The sequence below is a fragment of the Temnothorax americanus genome, unplaced genomic scaffold, assembly GCF_048541705.1.
Source record: "Temnothorax americanus isolate GAGA-0224 unplaced genomic scaffold, ASM4854170v1 Scaffold283, whole genome shotgun sequence".
NCBI lineage: Eukaryota > Metazoa > Arthropoda > Insecta > Hymenoptera > Formicidae > Temnothorax > Temnothorax americanus.
This window is the reverse complement of record NW_027509425.1, coordinates 13,386-24,423: the sequence shown is the minus strand read 5'-3', so window position 1 is coordinate 24,423 and position 11,038 is coordinate 13,386. Positions and strand designations below refer to the sequence as shown.

The window sequence follows — 11,038 nt, the reverse complement described above, 5'->3', positions numbered from 1 at the left end:
TGTATTAAAATGCGTTTTCCGGACAGTATTAATTATTTAAAAAATAACACAACGCTGGTAGTGGCCAAAACTCTTCGAGTAATTGTTACATACGTTTAGAACTGCATGAAAAATATTTTACGATGACCAGAACTATCGAATATCGACTAGCATCTCACCCTTATCTGTCTTAAAATGCATTTTTTAGGCAGTATTAATTATTTAAAAAATAACACAACGCTGGTAGTGGCCAAAACTCTTCGAGTAATTGTTACATACGTTTAGAACTGCATGAAAAATATTTTACGATGACCAGAACTATCGAATATCGATTAGCATCTCACCCTTATCTGTCTTAAAATGCATTTTCCGGGCAGTATTAATTATTTAAAAAACAACACAACGCTGGTAGTGGCCAGAACTCTTTAGGAAATTGTTAAATACGTTCAGAACTGCGCGAAAAATATTTTACGATCAGTAGAACTCTCGAATATCGTCCAGCATCTCACATTTATCTGTATTAAAATGCGTTTTCCGGGCAGTATTAATTTTTTTAAAAACACGACGTTGAAAGTGTTTAGAACTCTTTAAAAAATGCATAAATGTATTCATAACTATACAGAACCATCTTGGAAAAGCCAGAACTCTGAAAAATCGTTCAGCTTGATATATTTGGTGCTCTATATTTGTTAGTTTTTTACGTTATTTTAATCGATGTTTTTGGTTTTAAACTGCAAAACTTTTTATAGAACTCGTTTTTAACTGCAAATCAAAATCTGATAAGATATAATAAAAAAACTGCTGTAAGACAAATTGAGACGCAGCGTGAAATTGTCGTCTTAGTCAACTTTTTGTTTGAATCAATTCTTTTGTTTTAATGGTCGGAATTATTTGTTTAACTCATAGAGAAACTCTAGAACTGTAAACAATTAGTGAGTTTCCACGCCAGCTTCATACACATGAGATCAGATGGGTTTTGTAATTATAAATTATTTTCTACGGAGTTTAATCGTCAGAACTATTGACAGAATGTGTCTAGACTGGAAAACTCTATGGAATCTTACTCCTCCGTGATCATGTATTCGAAATAGATGAGATGCTATCAGGTGTTTTTGGAAGTTAGCATCTTATTTCTTAAAAACGCGATTTTAGTAGTAAATTTATTAGAACTATTGTTAAAAATTATCAGAAACTGTAAAACTATGCTGGATGCGAGTGAATTTGCAGTTTATTTGTGAGATGCTAACACTTGAGATGCTAACTTCACACACGTCTCGCAACTCGTCGCGTCACGTAAAAGAGTCACGGTCGGTCTCGCTCCGCGTATACTTGGCGCGAGACATTACACCGTGTCTCTTGATACTCGTGTAAAGTTAGCCCTTCAACATAAAAAAAATAACTTTCTAAATAGCTCATTCGATTTGCACACGTATGCACATTTCGAATTTTTATTTGAACACTTCTAGTTCAAGCAGTATTAACAAAAGAATTTTTTGAGGGCCAATTTCACATTAGTTCCAAACTACAAGAAAATTAGATTGAAATAGCCTTAATCGATAAGTTTTTGTTTGCACACTCGTATTATACAATTTGATTTTTCGCTTATACATCCTTAATAATAAAATTATAGACAAATATTTAAAAGACTTTGTTTTTAACTTTATTATTGTTTGATACTCTGTCTTCGAACCCCCGCGTCACGCGGTCTTTGTATCGACGACCAATGCGCTGCGATTGTTCACCAGCCAATCCCGCTCACTCTTGCCACCATTGCGCGACCAATCACATGCGTTCCCTCCAAAACTCTCTCTCTATGCGCGATGCGTGTGTGCAGTTAGTTAGTTAAGGTCTGTGTTCCGATGTGGACGAATGCAGTCCTCGCGACGGGCAGAATAGCGCTCATCAATATAGTCGTAGAGCGATTATTAGACTGTTGGTGCGATCGACGAAAGGTGTATAATAAGGGAGTGCAATAAAAGTTGTGCAATTAAACTAAAAGACACATTGTCTTGACCCGCCGTTCCCGTAGCAAAACCCCGGTGAACACGCGTGGAAGGCTATATCGCCTACAGCCTATCTCTCTCTGCCATTGGAAAGAGAAGGAATTAACATTTGGTCCTTCGAGCCGGATACTCAACGAGCTCTCGATCTCCTTTTCGTCGTCACCACATCTAGGGCTAGCCAAGGCCCACCCGTCGCCATCGGGTTGCATCACATATCGACGCCATTCCGATCAGCCGCCGACTTGCGGTATCCTCTCAACCACATTCGAGATCTGCCTCGCCGGTGCACATCACACCGAAATCAAGGAGGTCATCATCACAGCCTACTCGGGCCACATCGATGCGGATCATTTCCCGCCGATCAACCCGGAATCGTCAGCCATCGAGTAGTGGCGGCCATCTTCCCGCCATCTTCCCGACATCTTCCCGCCATCTTCCCGCTACGCAACGGGAAAGCAGCCGGCAACGGACTTCGACAGCCATCTTGCTTCGTCTTCCGCGGCGACCAATCGCATGCGTCGAGCGTCTGCAGTCACGTCGTGTCATCCTTCTCACTCCCATTGCGCTTCGTCAACGCTCCGTAACATTGTAAAGGTAAAGAGAATTATTTAGCGTTACCCGACCAGAAGCCTTTTTTTGCAATGGCTACCGAAGCCGATTTCAATGCTATTAAAAAACGACGCTCGAACGTTAAAGCAGCATGTACGCGTATTAAAAATTACGTTGACTCTGTCCAAGGCCCTTCGCCAGCGATATTGTCTCAAATCGAAGAGCGCAAAGACAAATTGCAGCGACTCTGGGACGAGTATAACGATGTACAAACTAAATTAGAAATGCTCAATGAGGCCGAGGCCATTGACAGGGATTCTTTTGAAACGGCCTATTTTGATTTATCAGCTAAGATGCGGGATTTACTAAGAGCTTCGTCTGCGACACATACCGTTGCGGCGTCCTTGCCGGGAACTTCAGCAAATAATTCAGGGCTATCGGAGCCTTTTAGTACCATTCGATTGCCAAAGATTGATATACCCAAATTTTCAGGGAAATACGATGAATGGTTCCCCTTTCGCGACTCATTTACCTCAATCATACACACGAACCCTACGCTCCGTGATATTAATAAGCTACAATACTTGAGAGCCGCGTTATCGGGAGAGGCAATTTCGGTGTTAAGTTTGCTCGAAATTTCGGACGCCAATTACGAGGTTGCATGGAATCTTCTCAAACGTAGATACGATGACAAAAGGGCAATAGTTCATAACCACATAGGATCAATTGTAGATCTGCCGGTAATGACAAAGAAGAACGTCTCCGAATTACGGCAAATCACCGATGGCGCAACTCGTCATGTACAAGCTCTAACCGCTTTAAAACGCCCGATCAACGCGTGGGACGATCTTTTGGTTTACATTATCAGTTCCAAGTTAGATACGAATACGTCACGCGAATGGGAATCGTCCTTGGAGGACTCAGAATTGCCAACATTAAAGAAATTATTCGATTTTCTGTCACATCGATGCCGAGTTCTCGAGGCTACCAGCAAATCCGGTACTAGCTCGCGTTCTCAGCCACATGGTAAGCAAAAGGTATCGTGCAATGGTGCCACCACATACAAATTGCGAATACTGTAAAGCCGCGCACTTGATTTATCGATGCCCTCAATTTCTGGCACTTCCCATTGCTAAACGAATAGCAGAAGCTCGCACTCGTAAAATATGTCTGAATTGCTTGAGATCAACAGCTCACACCGCGAATAAATGCACGTCAGGGGGTTGCAAAACTTGCACCCGTAAACATAACACATTGTTTCACTTACAGATTACGGGTTCAGAACAAGACGTGTCAAGCGGTGAAAAGAATAACGATAAAGGCACTGCGGCGCCAGCCGCTCCGGACGCGGTCACTGCTCATACATCTAGCGTATCGGACGGTAAATCCATATTATTATCAACCGCCGTTGCCTTAGTTTGTGCCGCAGACAGATCACAAAAACCTTGTCGAGTCCTCTTAGATTCAGGATCACAAGTTAATTTCATTTCTCGGGAATGTCTCAATAGTTTACGTTTGAACCCTCGTTCCGTTAGCATGTCCATATCAGGCATAAATGGCACAGCTACGCGTTCCACAGAAGCGGTTCATGTAAAACTACAGTCGCGACTAAATTCATTTTCCGTTACTCTCGATTGCATAGTAATTAATCGCGTAACCGATAGCGTTCTCGCTTTCAGCATGAAAAAATCGGCGTTTAACTTACCGCGAAACATTGAGTTAGCCGATCCTAATTTTAACGTATCCTCGGATATTGACATTCTTGTCGGCGCGGAAGTTTTTTGGACTCTCTTATGCGTGGGTCAAATCAAGGCCTCTTTAAACCATCCAACGTTACAGAAAACGAGATTCGGTTGGATCATGGGTGGTCGTATGGGCACGCGCGTTTCGCAAAATCAGAAAGCAATCGTTCTTCACACTACTATAAGCAACGACGAATTACATAATCAGCTTCAACGATTTTGGCGAATTGAGGATATTCCCAACAATCCTAACAATTATACCTCCGAGGAACAAGACTGCGAAAGGTACTTTTTAGAGACTGTTACTCGCGATTCTCAAGGACGTTACGTTGTTAAATTGCCTTTAAAGGAAGGTTGGGCACGCAGCCTCGGACATTCTAGAGAAATTGCATTGGATCGTTTTCGCGCATTAGAAAGGCGTCTCGACCGCGACCCTACTTTAAAAGCGCTTTACTCTGAATTCATGGAGGAGTACATCGCGTTAGGGCACATGGAACTAATAAACGAGCAATCGCCGAACGAACAGGGTGTCTATTATATACCTCATCATTGTGTTTTCAAACAAACCACTGAGGGACCCAAAATACGCGTAGTTTTTAATGCCTCATGCAAAACTGATACCGGATTTTCTCTGAATGATCTCATGCTCGTCGGTCCTGTTGTTCAGCAGGATCTCGCATCCATACTTCTCCGTTTTCGCATTCATAAGGTCGTTCTCGTGGCCGATATAACAAAAATGTATCGACAAGTGCGGCTTCACCCTTCTCAAACGCGATTACATAGAATCTTTTGGCGTAAGGATAACAATTCAAACATTGAAGTCTATGAAGCAATGACCGTCACCTACGGAACCGCGGCAGCCGCTTTCGTCGCCACAAATACAATAAAACACCACGCAAAGCAACGTGCGCAACAATATCCTCTCGGTTCACTGTGCGTTATACGAGATTTTTATGTTGACGATATGCTCACGGGCGCTGAAACGATTGGAGATGCTCTCGAGATTCGCGATCAGACTGTACAATTACTCAGAGAAGCGTCGTTCGAACTCAGTAAGTGGGGATCCAATTGCCCCGAACTGCTGTCAGGCGTAAGCCCCCGCGGAGACAAGATTGTATCATTTGAAAAGGATAGCGATGTTCGTATTTTGGGCATTCTCTGGGATCAGGATGGTGATTTTTTCCGATTCTCTTATCAACCCAGTCTCGTTTCCGGTCCCGTGACTAAACGCTTGATATTATCCGAGGTATCACGATTGTCTGACCCACTAGGTTTGCTAGGTCCCATCATTGTAATCGCAAAACTCGTATTACAGGATCTCTGGCAATCAGGCCTTGATTGGGATGAGTCAGTGCCTCAGGATACTCACACTAAATGGCTGCAGCTCAAACTACAGCTACCCGACATTAAGCAGCTACAGATTCCTCGCTGTGTTAAAGATTGTACTCATAGTCAGGACTTTGATTTGCACGGATTTTGCGACGCCAGTCAGCGCGCTTACGATGCATGCTTATACGTTCGCACTAAGACAGGACAACATAAATACAAGTCTGTTCTGCTCTGCTCCAAATCTCGAGTCGCTCCGCTCAAGGCAGTGTCTCTTCCGCGATTAGAATTGTCAGCCGCTTTGTTACTTGCCCAATTAATCGACAAAGTCAAGGCATCATTTAGCATGTCTAACGCGAATATTACCCTATGGTCGGATTCCACCATATCCCTAAATTGGATCTCCTCTCCGTCACGCAAATGGTTGCCTTTCGTCGCGAATCGTGTCGGTGAAATTCAAAGGCTAACCGAACCGCGTCAATGGCGTCACGTGGCATCATCCGATAATCCAGCAGACGTATTGTTACGAGGAATGCTCTCTAATGAGCTAACACAGTCACATATGTGGTGGAACAGACCCCCGTTTCTGCAATTACTCGAACAGCAATGGCCTAATAGCGAATTTGTTTTACTCAACGAAATTCCCGAACAAAGGAAAATTTGTGCCGTTGCTGCACCCTCATATCCTAGCGTCATTGATGACCTACTTAACAAGTTCTCTAATATAAACAAAATTTGTCGCATCGTCGCTTATTGTTTTAGGGCATTAACTCCCCAGAATAAGAAACCGTTGACTATTTCTGTATCGCCCAAAGAAATGACTCATTCGTTAAACGTAATTTGTAGGGTCATCCAAAAACAATCCTTCGCAGATGAATATGATTCTTTAATCAATCACCGCGAAATAAAGAAGACTAGCAATCTTTTGTGTCTCTCCCCATTCATGGACGAGGACCGACTAATTCGAGTAGGAGGAAGATTGAAGAATTCTTCTCTTGCCTTCGACGCTCGTCATCAGATAGTATTGCCGCGACATCACGATTTATCTAAACGAATAATCGAATTAGAACACGTCCGCAACATGCATTCGGGCGTACAAGCCACCATGGCAGCAGTAAGACAAAGATTCTGGCCGCTCTCTTTGAGGTCGACAACGCGAAAGATAATTGCCAGTTGTGTGACCTGCTTTAGAGTAAAACCTATCTCCTCTGAGGCATTGATGGGTTCCTTACCAGAAAGTCGCGTTACCGTATCACGTCCGTTCACGCATTGCGGAGTGGATTACGCCGGCCCGGTAATATTGCGGGAAGGTAAGCGTCGTAACTCGCGTAATCATAAGGCGTACATTTCCGTCTTCGTGTGCTTCGCGACTAAGGCGGTACACTTAGAGCTTGTTAGCGATCTTACCACCGACGCGTTCATCGCTGCTCTCAAGAGGCTTATTTCGCGTAGAGGGAAACCGGAACGTATCTACTCTGATAACGCGACTAATTTCGTTGGAGCTCAAAAGCAAATAAAAGAATTTTATGAATTCCTTAAGGCCGACAGTACTCGAAGTCCCATAAAGCATTTCTTACATGAACAAAAAACTGAGTGGAGCTTTATCCCCCCCAACGCTCCGCATTTCGGTGGACTATGGGAGGCTGCGGTCAAATCCGTTAAATTTCACCTAGCACGCATAATAGGCAGTGCCCACTTGACTTTCGAGGAAATGCAAACTGTTCTATGTGAAATAGAAGCAATCTTGAATTCGAGACCTATCACTCCATTAAGTTCGGATCCCAATGACATGAATTATCTAAGTCCCGGGCACTTTCTGGTCGGGGCTCCGTTGAATAGTTTTCCTACCTCGGATTTAAACGATATAAATGTAAATAAGTTATTGCGTTGGCAAATAATTGAGCAAATGCGTCAGCACTTTTGGCGTAGATGGAGTCAGGAGTATCTCAACACCCTGCAGCAAAGAAACAAATGGCAGACTTCCAAGGACCAGCAACTGGAAACGGGACAACTGGTCATAATAAAGCAGCAAGCGACAGCTCTCCTGCAATGGCCAATCGGACGCGTCCAGGAAATACACATCGGATCTGATGGTGTAGCGCGCTCGGCCACCGTTAAAACCAACAAGGGCTCTTATGTTAGGCCGCTCACCAAATTGGCCATATTACCTCTTTAACTTCCAGATTTTCAATTACTCCAATTTCATTGTACTTTTCTTTTACCGACTTATAATCATTCGCTAATTTTTGTTGTTGTAGATGTTCTTTTGTGTTCAAGTTCACGCGTTAAATCGTTTAATACATTGCGTTTAGATGTAAGAACCGCATATGTGATCCTTTAGTAAGGCTTAATTAGTCATTTATTTTTTAAGCTTGCGACCCTAGAATTAATACAACTTCTCGACCGGTAAATTGACCGCCTATTGAAATTCTTTGAGCATTATAATTCATTTAGCTTAGCACGTTGAAGGCGAACCCTTCAAGGCGGGCAACGTTGTTTGATACTCTGTCTTCGAACCCCCGCGTCACGCGGTCTTTGTATCGGCGACCAATGCGCTGCGATTGTTCACCAGCCAATCCCGCTCACTCTTGCCACCATTGCGCGACCAATCACATGCGTTCCCTCCAAAACTCTCTCTCTATGCGCGATGCGTGTGTGCAGTCTCAGTTAGTTAAGGTCTGTGTTCCGATGTGGACGAATGCAGTCCTCGCGACGGGCAGAATAGCGCTCATCAATATAGTCGCAGAGCGATTATTTAGACTGTTGGTGCGATCGACGAAGGGTGTATAATAAGGGAGTGCAATAAAAGTTGTGCAATTAAACTAAAAGACACGTTGTCTTGACCCGCCGTTCCCGTAGCAAAACCCCGGTGAACACGCGTGGAAGGCTATATCGCCTACAGCCTATCTCTCTCTGCGATTGGAAAGAGAAGAAATTAACAATTATTAAGAATGTGTAAGCGAAAAATCAAATTGTATACGAGTGTGCAAACGATAATCCATTGATAATAATTGTATATGTAAGAAATATACTTTTAATTATGTATACAACTTTTTACAAATATTTCCTCGAGTATTTCTTATAATGATGGAGTATGAAATAGCAGCGTAAAATCGCATGCGAAAAGTTTCCGATTATCCCTCACTTCTTTCAAAATCTTGTTCTTCAAGACACGAAAGCTAGAACATCGGGCTTGTCACGAAACTTTTAATGAAAGTTCGTTGAGTTCATTGTTAAATTTGCTTGGATAATTCGCGCACCCATTCAAAACCGCCAATTTTCAAGAGACCTTAGTCGGCAATTCACTTTTTCTTAAACGGTCTGTTATATGTCTGAATCAATTAATATTGCATCTCATCAATGCCGAAAGTTATCTTAATAGCAATGAAAATAGAGGAATGCATTTCTGGTTACGTTTCTGATTTGCCTTAATCAGTTTGCACTGAGCCATTCCGTTGTCCGTGTTACATCCATATTCATGAGTAAGCTATATTGTCTGGCTAATACACAGCGCACATAAATATATTGTACATACGAATAAACTACATATAACGCGCAAATACATTTAAATGTATTTATATCTATACGTATACGCGCGCGATTGCGGTTGATATCTCAAGGCTGCTCTTTGATAGTGTTTTGTCCGTTTGTCTTTATGATTTGTGAAAGTAGAACACATTGCTTAATTTATTATCACATCGATAGCTCCGAAGACTAACTTTTCACAAACGGAAGTTAAAAGTTATGCTCCATTAGCGCCCATTGTCGTTTCAAACAAGTCATTCAAGTCACGTGGAAGAAGATATCCAATATGTTATTTTACGGTGTTTTTTTAGAAATAGCTAGCGGATCTAGCCGGAATCAGTTCAAATAAATGAGAACAAATACGAATGAAGAAAAATGAAGAACGGAAAATTTGCTTCAATGAATACAAACAGCCAGTATTGGCGCAGCGCTCATTAAAATATTTGGATTTATTGAGACAGGCTGTTGATTTGTATTTATTCGCATTCATAATTTTTCAAGTTTGATCCAAACTATTTTTTTGCACACTAATAAATATCGTGCATCATGCTTTAGTAATCTAATGCAAGAAACAGCCCACAACTACTGATCGCAACGTGTGCTTGCTTTCTCAGTTAATTGGCCAAGAGTTGAAGCTGTACAAAAAGTCGCATACTCTGTTCTTATTGCGTATAGAATGATTTGGCGTGAACGCATGTGATATTGCGTGCACTTTTACGGTTCTGTTGTGTGAAAATATAGGTATATGTAAAAGCATACCTGCATATTTACAGTTCTACAGGTTTGCAACATCTCAATTTTTCTATGCATTCTGCATATGTAGCGATGATCGATATTACTTTCGACTCTGAAATTTATAAAAAACTTTTATAAATGTTCTGTGTGTGCATTGTTGTAACATTACCAGCAAATGGTTTATTATATAAGTAATACAGTTTTTTCTGTATAATTGTAGAACAAAAAATGTACAGTATATTTTTTATATTGACGGAGAAAAGCATGAACACTATTATAAAATTTCATTTTTTTTTTTTTTTTTTTTAGGAATATTTAATGCATTTATCAAGGTAGATAATAAATTAATAAAAATTTGTGTGTTTAAAATACTGCATGGAATAGGCTATAGAGTATCAATTTATTCGTTTTCTAAAAAGACCGACCACGTAATATTAATTTATAATTTCGAACTCTGAAAGAGTTAATTTAAAAAAATCTGGTCTAAATTCAAGATAAAGTTTTATTTTATATGGTAATATATCTGTAAAATATTGATAGAAAATTGCATGAGTTACTATATAGGAAATTGTGCTCACTATAGTTATTCAAATGATAATATAATTAACGATTATATAAGCTATCAATGATCGTTTCAAGAGAGCGCTTCTGCTTCGATCTACTATGCTTCTATTACGCCGTCTAATTAACCCACTTTTCTTCCAAGATTGACGTTAAAAATATCGTCGCGATTGCTGCTCTTACATGCAAATCATGCGCGCTTTTGTCATGTTTCCTTTTTGTAAACCATGCATGTTTATGAAACCATATTTACTTTTTATCATAATATACAATATCGTTTTTAAGAAAGATTTTTTAAAAATATGATTTATATAAAGAAATACCTACTAAGAAGAATATTTACTTTCTTAAAAAATTCTTGATAAATAGATTGTTATGTAGAGAATCGTCGTTTGTAGTCGAAGACAGGTAATAACTATCAAAACGACTATCGACACATTTTTCAATAAATAGCGGATTCGATTTTTTTTTACAGAATTTTTTCTTGCGATAGATGCTTTTTTAGTTTAATAAGTTTAGTGCCTTAAGGGATGAATATGTTTTATAGAAGATGCCATAAACGGCAGTTAAGACGATAGTTATAACGTGCACGTCTTTTTTTTACGAGAGTAAATTTTT

General features: G+C 40.7%; 2 protein-coding genes across 2 annotated transcripts; both read left to right on the top strand.

Moving 5' to 3' along the window:
- The first annotated feature begins 1,685 nt into the window (after positions 1 to 1,685).
- Positions 1,686 to 3,632, top strand: LOC143899733 (uncharacterized). Its single transcript, XM_077410252.1, has one exon. It carries the CDS (start codon positions 2,624 to 2,626, stop codon positions 3,611 to 3,613), a length of 990 nt encoding a protein of 329 aa, XP_077266378.1. The 5' UTR covers positions 1,686 to 2,623; the 3' UTR covers positions 3,614 to 3,632.
- A 435-nt stretch (positions 3,633 to 4,067) lies between these two features.
- Positions 4,068 to 7,775, top strand: LOC143899734 (uncharacterized). The gene has a single exon (XM_077410253.1). It carries the CDS (start codon positions 4,068 to 4,070, stop codon positions 7,773 to 7,775), a length of 3,708 nt encoding a protein of 1,235 aa, XP_077266379.1.
- Positions 7,776 to 11,038: the final 3,263 nt, after the last annotated feature.

Excerpts from the sequence above, each read along its gene's own strand:
- LOC143899734 (XM_077410253.1), top strand. The coding sequence starts at position 4,068 with ATGTCCATATCAGGCATAAATGGCACAGCTACGCGTTCCACAGAAGCG.
- LOC143899733 (XM_077410252.1), top strand. The coding sequence starts at position 2,624 with ATGGCTACCGAAGCCGATTTCAATGCTATTAAAAAACGACGCTCGAAC.